The sequence below is a fragment of the Saccopteryx leptura genome, chromosome 3, assembly GCF_036850995.1.
Source record: "Saccopteryx leptura isolate mSacLep1 chromosome 3, mSacLep1_pri_phased_curated, whole genome shotgun sequence".
In the NCBI taxonomy this organism is placed as follows: Eukaryota; Metazoa; Chordata; class Mammalia; order Chiroptera; family Emballonuridae; genus Saccopteryx; species Saccopteryx leptura.
Genome location: NC_089505.1, coordinates 303835134 through 303847954, shown reverse-complemented (window position 1 = coordinate 303847954; position 12821 = coordinate 303835134). Strand labels below are relative to the sequence as shown.

Here is a 12821-nt window from a genome sequence, read left to right as displayed (position 1 = left end):
GCCTCTGCCTCAGGTGCTAGAATGGCTCTGGTCGCAGCACAGCAGCACCCCAGATGGGCAGAGCATTGCCCCCTGGTGGGCATGCCGGGTGGATCCTGGTCAGGCACATGCAGGAGTCTGTCTGACTGCTTCCCTGTTTCCAACTTCAGAAAAATACAACAAAAAAATACTAATGGTTAATAACCCCTAAAGATGACTATATTAAGAGGTGGGGCCTTTGGGAGGTAATTAGACCTTCACGTCTCTAGGGCAGCTGTGTTAGGCTTGCTCGCCGGTTTACCGGCTACAAGCCCTTTGCCTGATTAATGCATGAGTGCGTGGGAGTGCCACTGTGTATGGCCTATATAAGACTATCGGTGCTTGTGCTCAGGGGGGTTGCAGATGTGCAGATTGTCTGCCTGCTACTGTGAGGGACCATTCTTGCTGTTTGTTTGCCTGAGAGGTGGTTTCCCCTGCCTGTGTGCTTGTCTGCCATTGTGAGACTTTATTAGACAGAATGGCCCAACCCTTTCTGGATCCACAGTTGTTCTACCATCTGCTCAAATCCGATGTGAACCTGCCTGGCCTTGGACACTGCATTACAATGTCTAATTAATAGTGAGTGATATTAATTCTCATAAAAGAGGTTCCAGAGAGATTATTCTTTTCACCACCTGAGAATAAAACAAGAAGTCTGTGACCCTGATAAAGGCCCTCACCCACCCATGTTGCCACCATCATTTAGGACTTCTAGCCTCCAGAACTGTGAAAAATAAATTTTTGTTGTTTATTAAGAAAAAGAGAGAAGTGCCTGATCAGTGCTGGCTCAGTGAATAAAGCATCAGTATGGGATGCTGAGGTCCCAAATTCAAAACCTCAAGGTCGTCGGCTTGAGCGTGGGCTCACCAGCTTGAGTGTGGAGCTGCTGGCTTAAGCATGGGATCATCAACAAAATCCCAAGGTCGCTGGCTTGAGCAAGGGGTCACAGGCTCAGTTGGAGCCCTTGCCCCACCCCATCAAGGCATGTATGAGAAGCAATCAATGAACAACTAAAGTGCTGCAAGTACGAGTTCATGCTTCTCATCTCTCTCCCTTCCTGTCTGTCTGTTTCTCTCTCCCTCTCTCTCTTGCAAAATACAATAATAAAAAGTAAAAAAAATGAAAAGAGAGAGAAGTACCTTGAAAAGATGAAGAAGCATGTGACACACTAGTAGGCGATGCAGGCATTTTTGCAAATCTCACAAAACTAAATACAATGAACAACTCTCACAATAATCACTGGACTGTCTATATAGGTTTTACATTTATTATGATCATTGGCAAACAAAAAGATAAAGAAATAGCACATGCTATCAGTAGTAGAAATCATGCATATCATAAGGTCTGTTGATTTGAGCCTCCACTCAAAGTGACATGAGGTGTGCTGGGAGCAGATGGGTGGGGCCACTCACTATGATTGGAACAGAGTACAAAGGTTCTGCCCACAGGATTCCCCAACACGAAAAGCATGCCAAATGGCAGAACCCAATGCAATTCTTTACCCTTCAAGGCATTGCAGATTATATCATTATCGAGCAGGAATCCAGTACTGACTTGGGCATTCTAGCTCAAGTTACATTTACTACTCCTTATCAAAAATGTGTGTTCTGGCAAACTACTTTCTACTCATTCAAATATTGAGAGGTAAAGTCCAACTTGAACATAACAGCAAGGATATTACCGATACAGAGTGGACAGACAATATAACTAGAAAGAGATAGTTTACTTTGACCTAGGATGCAGGAACTATGGTTTCAAATGGAGGGAAACAGAATCAATCAGCTTTCTGCTTTTTCTTTACTCCTGACAAACAGAATTCAGATGCAATGTGCCTGTTTGGGTTTTGAGTGGACTGTACAAGAATACATAGACGAGAAGCCCTGCCACATCTGCCAGCTGCTGCTAAGGGCTCTGTGCTTGGGCCCTGACTGCGCTCAGCACAGAGTTCCACTTGCTGCTCCTTTGTTCTAACTGCTCTCTTTTGTACTTGTCTTGAAAAGAACTGTGGTTATCTTCATCCTCCGTCTCTGAGATGATCTCCATCTTCTGAATGATGAGTTTAATAAGCTCATGCTGTTTTTCCAGAAGAGAAGTCACGTCCTTCAGCCTAAAAGAACACACAGCTTTCATGAATTGATGTCAGCCCTTTGAGTGCACAGAGGCCTCGGCGCTAGAGTTGTCCTGGGTCAGATTACCTGTGCTCAGGTTACAGCCTCACGGCAGTCAGAACACATCTAAGGAGTACAGATTTTTAAAGTTTAAGTGATTTTTCCTATGGCTACAGCATTGGTTCATGGCTTATTTAATTTCTGTTTCCATTTTAAAGATGAAAACACTATTGCACAGAAAAGGTTAAGTGGCTTGAACTCAGGTAATGAACCTTAAAATTCTCACACGCCACCACTGTACACTATATAACTTTTCTGGGGATCCTCAAAATCTTTCAGAACTTGGATGTGTGGATTCAGATGGCTCATGAGGAATGATCTCAAGATACTGATTGCTGAAGCATAACAAATAAATTGGCGAGTCTAGAAACTCACGCTTCTCAATCTACTAGCAACTTCAGTAAGTTAGGGCATGCCTTAGCACAGGAGATAAGCACCAGTATACAGTATAACCTTATACTGTGCATCATTATTTAAGAGTTTTAGGTTTTCCAAATAAAGATAAAAGGAAAAATACATACCGGTATTTCTGCTTCAATATTTCTACTTCTAAAGATGTGTCGACATTTGGTATTTCTTGTCTTGCTTCTTGGGTGCAAAAGACAGAACGGAAAATACACTGTGGGATAAAAGATTAATAGTTAGTTACTCAAGTTAACCTCGATTCAGGAACTGTGTCTTGAAAGTGTGCCACAATTCAGCTACTGAACAGCGGCTGGCTTGCAGAGATGTCTGAGAGAGAGCCAGGCCCTCAATGAGCTCACAGGCTGTCAAGAGACACAGGCCTGCAGAGGGCTATATAATGAAACCATACACATTGTGACAGACGGAAGTACAAGATGTATGCATATACAGAAGGAGGAGGACACTGGAGTGGAGGATTGCTCAGGAAGAGGTTTAAGTGAGTCATTTTGATAAGGAAATTCTCGTGAAAAATGTCCATTGTAAAGTGGTGGTATTTTGTACTGGGTTGGTTGTTATTCCTCTCATGTACTCTGCACTGTTATCTGACACAACTGAATTAATATATTTTTCAAATTTAGAGTCTTTAAACCATTGGTGGACTGGAGAGGATGGAGGGCAGGTGTGAAATGACCAGGAAGGAGGTCATGGTAGGAGTCCAGGCCAGAGGGGAGGCCACTTGCATAGACCACCCAGAAAGTCAGATGGCCTACACAGGTGATGGAGGGGTCTGAGGGGACAGGAGGAGGGAGGGGGCGTGTCAAGGCTGACATCCTGCACAGGTGGATGAAGGGTGGGTACACTGATTGATAAAGGAATTATATAGAAGGATGGGTTTTTCACCCTTTTCCTGTAGGGAATGTCGGGAGGGAGTGACACGGGGGAGGAGTGAAGGTCATGGGCTCTCTTTGCACAAGTTTCTTTTGAACTTTGAACATGACCTTTGAGACAGACCAGGGTATCAAGTAGACAGTTAGATATAGGAGCCCGGAAAGCAAAGGAGAGCTCTAGGCCAGAAAAATCAATTGCTTAACTTCTGTGTTAGGTGGTAACTGCAACTGGATATGAGTGAAATCAAACAGGGAGAGAATAGTCAGAAGAAAGCCTCAGTTGAGACTCAGGTTGGCTTTATCATTGTTACAATATGCAATGGAAAATTAATCTACAAAGAACTCAAAGAATATTCGCAGAGTAGGAGCCCAGAGATAGAACTTCCATTACAATGCAGCGGCCTGGCTTAATCTTCATGTATTTGTGCGTACCTGTGAATATGTACATGTGCATTCTACATATGCACACAGACACACACATCTGCACATATATGTAAGTGACATGGGATTTGGAAAAGCAAAGTGAGCCTACACCATTTAAAAGATGCTTAAATGGTCCACCCACCCGGTGCTCTCACGGGGATATGGCACACATTTAATACCAAAGCTGTGGCTGAGCCACTTGGAAATGGACAGAGGTGCCTCCCTCTGCACTGCCCATCACTTCCTCATCCTGCACATTTTTTTTAAAAAAGCACAATTATTTGTTTATCGCCAACAGAGCCAAAGTGTGTCAAAAGGCAGCCTCAGGGATAAACACTGAATGAACATCAAGCAGGGTCACGTTGTTAATGTCGATGTTTGTTACATATACTTACTAACAGCCCTCTCCTGTATCTGGGCTTGTTGGGGTACACGGTGGTGGATTTCTGATCCACTTTGCGTAGGAACCAGAGTGGCAGCTTCTTCTCTAAGTTGGTGTGAAGTTCCACCTAGAGTGCATTTGGATTTATTGATAGGGATCATTCGTTAGTGCCTGGAATTCTGACACTGCATCGAAGCAATTGTTAGTTCCACCAACTGAAAACTGACGTGTCCTGCCTGACCTACACACGAGCAGCTCGGTGGGCCATGTCCCCTGGGCCCCCAGCAGCCAGTCACCCGCCCCTGTTTTCCACCTCCTCCACTGACAGGACAGGGGCCAGCTACCTGGTTCGACACATGCTGACATAAAAAGAGGCTCAGGCAACTTCTCAATTTCTCTGCTGAAACTGCTGTAAAATATTTTTGTTTTCATTTTTGATTCCTTGACTACCGCAGGTACACCAGGCAGGCACAGGACGGCGTTTCTCAGTACTGAGAAAATTCCAATAGCTGTTCTCAAAACTCAGCTGTTCTCATGTGTGCATAGTTAGGATGGTGCTGATTTCAAATAAATATGACACTTACCTGCATAGCAATCCTCTTCAACAGTGCATGCTTCTGGACCTCGGCAATGTCACCAACCGCCAGGCCAATCTGCAGCACAACACAGTGTCGAGTTACTACCTGCTTACTGGCTCACGTAAAAATGCACATAGCCTCTGGGGACTGTGGGAGTGGGCATGACATTTACTAGTGCCCTTGAAACACTTTGCTTACACACCTTACAGAAAACTGCAAAGCCTATGTAACTCCCTAACAATGATGGCCATGTTTGTGGGTCTGGTGATCTCAAGTGTTACTGTGAGAAATTAAGACAGACAAATTAATCTAAAATAAATTTTAACTTAAAGTAACAACACTATGTTCTTTTTGGAGAGCACAGGAGTGACAGGATCTCAAATGTGGTCCAGCCACCCAGCATGGCTGGAAAGACCAGGAGTAGCTTCTTTTTTTTTTTTTTGTATTTTTCTGAAGCTAGAAATGGGGAAGAGACAGTCAGACAGACTCCCACATGTGCCCGACCAGGATCCACCCGGCACACCCACCAGGGGGCGTCGCTCTGTTGCGACCAGAGCCACTCTAGCGCCTGGGGCAGAGGCCAAGGAGCCATCCCCAGCGCCCGGGCCATCTTTGCTCCAATGGAGCCTCGGCTGCGGGAGGGGAAGAGAGAGACAGAGAGGAAGGAGAGGGGGAGGGGTGGAGAAGCAGATGGGCGCTTCTCCTGTGTGCCCTGGCCGGGAATCGAATCCGGGACCTCTACACACCAGGCCAACGCTCTACCACTGAGCAAACCGGCCAGGGCCCAGGAGTAGCTTCTAAGGTGAACAAGAGTGAGTGGACATAGGAATGTTAAAGCATTGAATTGAGGGAATGAAGGAATTTATCTCATATATGTTTGGCAGATACATGTTAGGAGGTCGCAATGCTCTGGTGAGCAAATAACCATCTAGATTCCATGGCTGGATAGAATTAGGTGAGGAGATGGTGTCGGCTCCCTCCCACCCGGTGCAAATTAATGACTTCCATTCACTCTTTCACTGCTAGACACTCAGTACCTATGCTGAGCCAGCCCCCTGCTTGCTATGGCCAGAGAGGAAAAGCCAGTCCCTGCTCTCATGGGTCTCAACATCAAGGAAACTCCAGAAAAGAAGGGCTCTGTCTGTCCAGGTCCCCACCATATGCCCAGTGCTTAGAATAGTGCAGGGCAGCCCTGGCCAGATAGCTTGGTTGGTTAGAGCACCGTCTGAGGTGCAGAGCTTGCCGGTTTGATCCTCAGGTCAGGGTACATACAGGAACTGATCGATGTTTCTCTCTCTCTCCCTCTCCCCCCCTTCCTCTCTCACTAAAATAATTTTAAAAAATGGTGCAGGGCACATAGTAGGCACACAAAATAGCCACTGAATGAATGAACAGTGGAAATAAACTCCAGAGTGTGTGAGCTAGTATTGAGAATCTAATAGAACCAAATAGAGTCAGCAAGTAGGTTTTATTTGACAAGACAATGTTTTTGTTTTGTTTTGTTTTGTTTTTAAAGGGAAAGTTTTAAAAAATTTTTATTTTTACAGATTTTAGCGAGAGAAGAAGAGTGGGTGGGTGGGAGAATATCGATCTGTTCCTGTATGTGCCCTGACTAGTAATCGAATTGGCAATCTCTGTGCTTCAAGACAATGCTCTAACCAACCGAGCTATCCAGCCAGGGCTGTTTTTTGTTATTTAACTTGCAGATTTTGAGTGGGCATTCTCTCTGGTTTAAATCAGCCCCCATCAAAACCAACTGCCTCATAACTGCTCTTTCCTTAATATTTAATAATAGCTAACATTTACTGAATGAATATCATGTTTTAAATGCTTTGTGTTAGCTCACTTCATCATCACAATAACCTAGGAAGTAGGTTGTTTGTATTTTTATCTTTCACTGAGTTGTGTCCTCAAAACTAGGATAACACAAGGAAGGGGGACCCAATTCAGATTAGAGTTACTGGGTGGGGGAGTTGGTTAAGAAAGTCTGCCCAGGGCTCTGGCTGGGTAGCTCAGTCGGTTAGAGCATCATCCCAGTGTGCCAAGGTTGTGAGTTCAATCCCTGGTCAAGGCACATACAAGAATCAACCAATGAATGCATAAATAAGTGGAACAAAGTGTCAATATTCCTCTCTCTCTTTACAATCAAGAAGGAAGGAAGGAAGAAAGGAAGAAAGAAAGGAGGAAAAGAAGAAAAAAAGGAAGGAAGGAAGAAAGGGAGGGATGGATGGAGGGAGGGAGGGAAGAGGGAGGGAGGGAGGGCGTGGAGGAGGGAGGGAGAGATGGAGTGAAGGGGAGAGGGAGGGAGGGAGGGAAAGTCTGCCCAGGACAGCTGATCTGGAGCTGAATGTTGAAAACTTGGAAAGAGTTAACCCCAGGTGGGAGGCTTTCCAGGAAAAGGAAGAGCCAAGCCCCGAGGCAGGACAGAGAGCCTCTCACATCCACTGAACGTGTGTGTGGTGCAGGTCTGGCTGAAACCAGTGAGCAGAGAAAAGTTGGGTCAGACCTGGGTAGGATCTAGAGCACGAGGACTGTCGCGTGTTATGCTCATGGGTTTAGACTAGATTGAAGCTTTAGAAGAGTCAGAGAAAAAAATCTGACAGGCCCAGCTTTTCATGATCAGAACATCACTGTAGTGATAGATAATTTGAAGGAAGGACTGCACAGAGAAATGAGATAAGACGGAGAAACTTCAGCGTGCTGCAGCAGTGCGGCTGAGGAACCATGAGGGCGCAAGCTGGCAGGAAGTAGGCGCGAGAGGCATACATTTCCTGGAAGAACTGAGGAAAGGGGGTGGGTGGATGAAGACTATCTTCCAGTGATCCAAGTCAGTTTGAAGGGAGGGGAGAGTGTTGGCAATCTCGGCTGTGCTGGGTTCGATTTTGCTCTGGGATGTGTAGGGAGAGAAGTACAGTGGGTGCTGGCACGTGGGTCCTGAGTATGCTCTGGGATGTGTGGGGAGAGAAGTACAGTGGGTGCTGGCACGTGGGTCCTGAGTATGTCTCTGCCGGTGCTGCTGCTAAGCAGTTCCCTTCCAGATAATGACCTTCCTAAACCCAAGGGAGTCCAAGAGAAGAGCGTGGGCTCTATATCCTTCTTTATTATTCTTTTGTCTTTCCAGGTCACCAAAATAAAACTCTGAGTTGTATCAAGTATTTGAATTGAAAACATTGAGTAGTTTGTATTATGATTTTTTCTTTCTAGAAACACTGCCTTGCACAGTCCGTAGTGCAGAGTCAGACTCAAAAAAAAGTGTGTTGAATGTGTGCATACCGGAGTGAATGAATAAGGGAAAAACATATGCTGTCATGTGGCTACAGCTGAACACGGGCCGGGGATATAGTCCTGCCTGCATCGGCCAGAATGCTCGTGGCTGGACAGGTTCTCTGTGCAAGAGCATGGCCATGTCGGCTAGGGGTGGCCAGCCTTTGACTGCTGTAGTCGGGGCACCTGAACACTGCAGATACCCTTCCCACTTAAGTCTCTGATCTGTGAGAGATTCAAGAGATGAGTTCTTCCTCCTTTACTCCATGAAGGTCTCTGCCTAACCTCTGCCCTCCTCCCCGACTACCACAAAGCGGCACCCACCATTCACCTTTACTTCCTTATTCTGCCCTATAGTTCTTCATAGCACTTACCACACCAACAACACATCATGCTGCAGATTTATTTATTTACTAATTTATAATCATGTGGGGACTGGCTATTAACCTGTTTGGTCCACCACTGTTTCCCAGCATGTGGATCAGTGTCTGGCATATAGAAGATTCTTGGTAAGTATTTGCCGAGTGAGTACATCTTTGCAACTCCTGGGCCCTTGCTGTGCTGGGCACACTCCAGGCGCTAAATGAATGTTGAACAAATGAATTTCATATGTGTCTCCTTTTCCCTTCATGGAGGGAGATTAAGGCCAATTATTATTAAATGCCCCAAATGATCAACAAACAAGAAATACAAGGATAGATTACTTACAAGTAAATTCATCAGGACAATTGGGACGAACATCGTGAAGGTAATAAGTTGTAAAAAGGACAGAAGTGGATATGCCAGTTCATTTCTCAAGAACGGCTCCAGGAAGGCATCGTGGTAATTAATGTCTCCTAGCATCATGCTGAAGGTCTGGACTATGGACAGCAGGGGCGAGCTGAAAGCATCCTGAGGAGAGACGGGCGGGTAAAAATGAAATGCAAAACTTATGCAGTGAAAAACTGTTTCCTGGAGAGTAAAGTGATACAAATCATATTTAAAATATTTTTAAAGTTAGAAGACTACAGCTACTAAAATACAGTGATAAACACTACTAATAAAGTGGTGATAACATCATCAAAATGATCTTTTCTGAACATTTACAAATCATCAGGCATTACACAGAGAGTGTTTGGCAATAGAAGAAGGCATTGAATAAAACTATACTTTTTCTTGCAATGAAGATCATCTGAATGCCAGTACATCAGATCAAATGAAAGTATCCCAATATTGATTTTATGTACCATTAAGACTTAAGTATAAATATACACTCCCAATATTTACAGCAACAGAACAAATCACAGACACAGCCCCTCACCTGCACACTCAGGAGAACATAAAAGCTGAGTCCAAAGGCCAGAAGCAGGAAGATAAACACGACTGTGGACCGCAACAGAGTCTTCATAATGACCTCCAGCATGACAATGAAAATGCCACAGTTTTCAAATCTAGAAAATTTGAAGAATTATTCACTTTTCCGGTCCAATGTATTCTGCACACTGTCAGTTCTTATCATGCATTGGCACTAGTTTTCACAGATGAGATAATGAGGTCAGTTTCAACAAGGAGACAGAATTCATGAACAAGCCCTGGCCGGTTGGCTCAGCGGTAGAGCGTCGGCCTGGCGTGCAGAGTCCCGGGTTCGATTCCCGGCCAGGGCACACAGGAGAAGTGCCCATCTGCTTCTCCACCCCTCCCCCTCTCCTTCCTCTCTGTCTCTCTCTTCCCCTCCCGCAGCAGAGGCTCCATTGGAGCAGAGTTGGCCCGGGCGCTGGGAATGGCTCTGTGGCCTCTGCCTCAGGGGCTAGAATGGCTCTGGATGCAACAGAGCAATGCCCCAGAGGGGCAGAGCATCGCCCTCTGGTGGGCATGCCGGGTGGATCCCGGTCGGGCGCATGTGGGAGTTTGTCTGACTGCCTCCCCGTTTCCAGCTTCGGGGAAAAAAAAAAATTCATGAACAGTCAAGTCTTATTTTCAAGCTATTCATTCAACCTCCTTTGTTTCTTCTTTTTTTCCTTATTGTTAATGTTTATCTTTCATTGTTTTACCACCTGATCAGAATAGGAGAGAGTAATCATAGTTACTCAGTATCAAAGGTAGTGCTAGCAGACAATAAGGGGATTAAGAGGTGGGAGCCTGGTGCATCAGTGGGGAGAGTTGAAATGAGCTCACGCCTCTGAAGGCCCCATCACAGGGCACGTGCACGTGCTGCACATGGCCACCTTTCAGCTCCCTGAGCTGTCCTGTGGCTCCCCCAGCAACTTTCACTGTGAAATGTTTGCATAGATAAAGAGCATCATCTGGCCACTAACTTGTATGTTCCATTTGGCAAAGACACCTGTTAAAAGGGGAGTCACAAGATTTTTAAAGCTGAAAGGGACCTCAGAGATCTTAGAAACTTCAGTTCCCAGAGACATCCAATAACCTGCTAAGGTTACTGATTTTGACAAAGCCAAAGGAGAGGCACTGCCTGGACCTGTCTTGAAGCCTCCTGCCTTCTAGGCCATGGTTCTTCTCACCTGATCATGTTCCTTGCAGGGGGCGGGGCTCAGCCCTATGGTAGGCACTGTAGTCCTGACAACAATGCAGACTATGTGGTGGGGAAAGCCTGTCCCCAAGGGTGGAAAGCCTTTGGTAAAATGCTGACATCTGACTTACCAGCTGAGGTCTTTGGCAAGTTACTAACTCATGCCTCAGTTTCTTCTTTTATAAACTGTGAGTAATAATATTTACCTGTTATTATCAGAAGATTATGAGAAATGACATATTTAACTCAATGTTAGCAATTGTGAGAAGTAGCAAAGCTTAGCCCTGAACTCCAAACCTCCCTCCCCCTTTCCTTAATAAGTATATAAAAGACATCTTCACAGTCTACAATAACTGGAAAAGGAATAAGCCAGTTACACATTTATGGGACTGATAATAGTTCTTTTGATATTAAACACACCTAAAAGATGTAGAAATCATTCAAGCCAGTTTTACCTCTGAAGATACATTAAGAAGTTCATCCAAGAGAAGTAAATAGCAATTGCTCCACATTGCCACTGCACATGAGCTGGTATACCAACAAACAAAGGCAACACAAAAATGATGCTTGTTGTATAGATAACCCATTCAATTGCATTGCTGTTATCCAAAAAGTAATTTCTTTTCTGGGGTTGAAAAAAAAATGAAGAATTACAACATGTAGAGATCAAGACCTGACATTTTACAGATGGTTACATATGTGTCACCAGTCACAACACTTTTCTGGCTGCGGCTGGGGAGTTCAGGACCAAGGAGCCAGCTCCTGCCACGCTGGATTGAACTCAGAGTCCTGGGTACACATCATTGTTTGAGGTGGCCCAGCCTTTTCTGTTGACCTGGCACTTAGGGAGTCAGACATGTAAGGAGAGGCTACAAGTTTCTGGACTTCCCCCAAAGAGTCCATTCCATCTTAAGGAAAAATGCAGGGGGACTGTGGGTTGGTTTAGTAATTCCTTTTTGCCTGTATCTGAACAAGCATGTGGAGCTCTCAGGATGCAAAGCAACTAACACTACTTCTGAGGAGGTTTGAGATTGGTGTTGACTCAATCACCATAACTATATATTTGGTGTATTTTCTTAATGATGTCATGGAGAGTAAACCACTTAAATATCAAGAAGAAAATGTGGAGACCACATCTTTCATTCTCTCGTTTCAACAATGAAAATGACAAGAGATCGCATTTCCACAATGAAAATGATATAAAGATACTAAATAATATGCCCTAAATCATTTAACATACAATGGAACAATACAGTCTTAACTTTCAGAATTGTGACAATTTACTGAAAGTATATACATAGAAAAGTACTTGCCATGTATATTGTAAGACAAATGCAAAGCACTATTATCATCATGCAAATACCCAAAGCTTACATTATGTAACAAGGTAAAGTATTACAGACAATGAGGTATTGTGGATAAGGCATATAACATAAAAAATAACATTGACAAAAAGTATACCCCAAACATGAGTAATAGAAGACTTAGAAATTAAAGATTGATGCCATTTATCAACCAAAGCAAGGATCTGCAGATAATTTATATCATTCCTGCATCTGATTTGAACTTGGTTCATCCATTTTAAAAAGGAAAGTAGTAAGTAACAGTTACGCTTTAAAAAGTTCACAAATGTTATTATAACTTGAAATATTATCCAATAAAAAATATTTGTTTTAGGAAAGGAATTCAAAGAAAAACACATTTGAAATGGTGTCTTGGCCCAATTAAGTTCTTTATAAACATGTTCAAAAATATCAAATTCAAAATCTAACTTTTTTGCCTTTTTATTGAATTTGTTGGGGTGACACTGGTTAGCAAAATTATACAGGTTTCAGGCACACAGTTGTACAACAGATCTCTGTACACTGTACTGTGCGTCCACGCCCCCCTCCCAAGTCAGGTCTCTGCTCACCACTATCTATCCCCCCTACACCTACCTCCACCTTCCCTCGCCTCTTTCCCCCTTACAATGGCAAGTTCTTTGTAGCCAGACAGACCCACATGAACTTTGTCAGTCTGGAACATTTCTGCTTCAGGTGTGCCAGATAAGCCCATCCAGTGCAGGGAGTGTATCTAAAACCATATGATTTCTATAGTTTGAAAAGTTTAAGCTTGGTATTTCCCATCTATACATTTGTCAAGGTATGTGATTTTATTCTGACATACCCTGTTTCCATAATAGTTTAG

The 12821-nt window shown here is 44.1% G+C and overlaps 1 protein-coding gene across 1 annotated transcript in view; it reads right to left on the bottom strand.

Annotated features, from left to right (window-relative positions):
* Positions 1-1272: 1272 nt before the first annotated feature.
* Positions 1273-12821, bottom strand: part of TRPA1 (transient receptor potential cation channel subfamily A member 1) — a 64101-nt gene continuing 52552 nt past the window's right edge. Inside the window, exons 23-29 of the mRNA XM_066372438.1 lie at positions 11090-11259; positions 9426-9555; positions 8834-9016; positions 4868-4936; positions 4297-4410; positions 2708-2805; positions 1273-2125 (exon numbers count right to left, since the gene is read on the bottom strand). Of these exons, the coding sequence (XP_066228535.1) occupies positions 1921-2125; positions 2708-2805; positions 4297-4410; positions 4868-4936; positions 8834-9016; positions 9426-9555; positions 11090-11259 (969 nt within the window). The 3' untranslated portion in view covers positions 1273-1920. The remainder of the gene's footprint in view (positions 2126-2707; positions 2806-4296; positions 4411-4867; positions 4937-8833; positions 9017-9425; positions 9556-11089; positions 11260-12821) is intronic.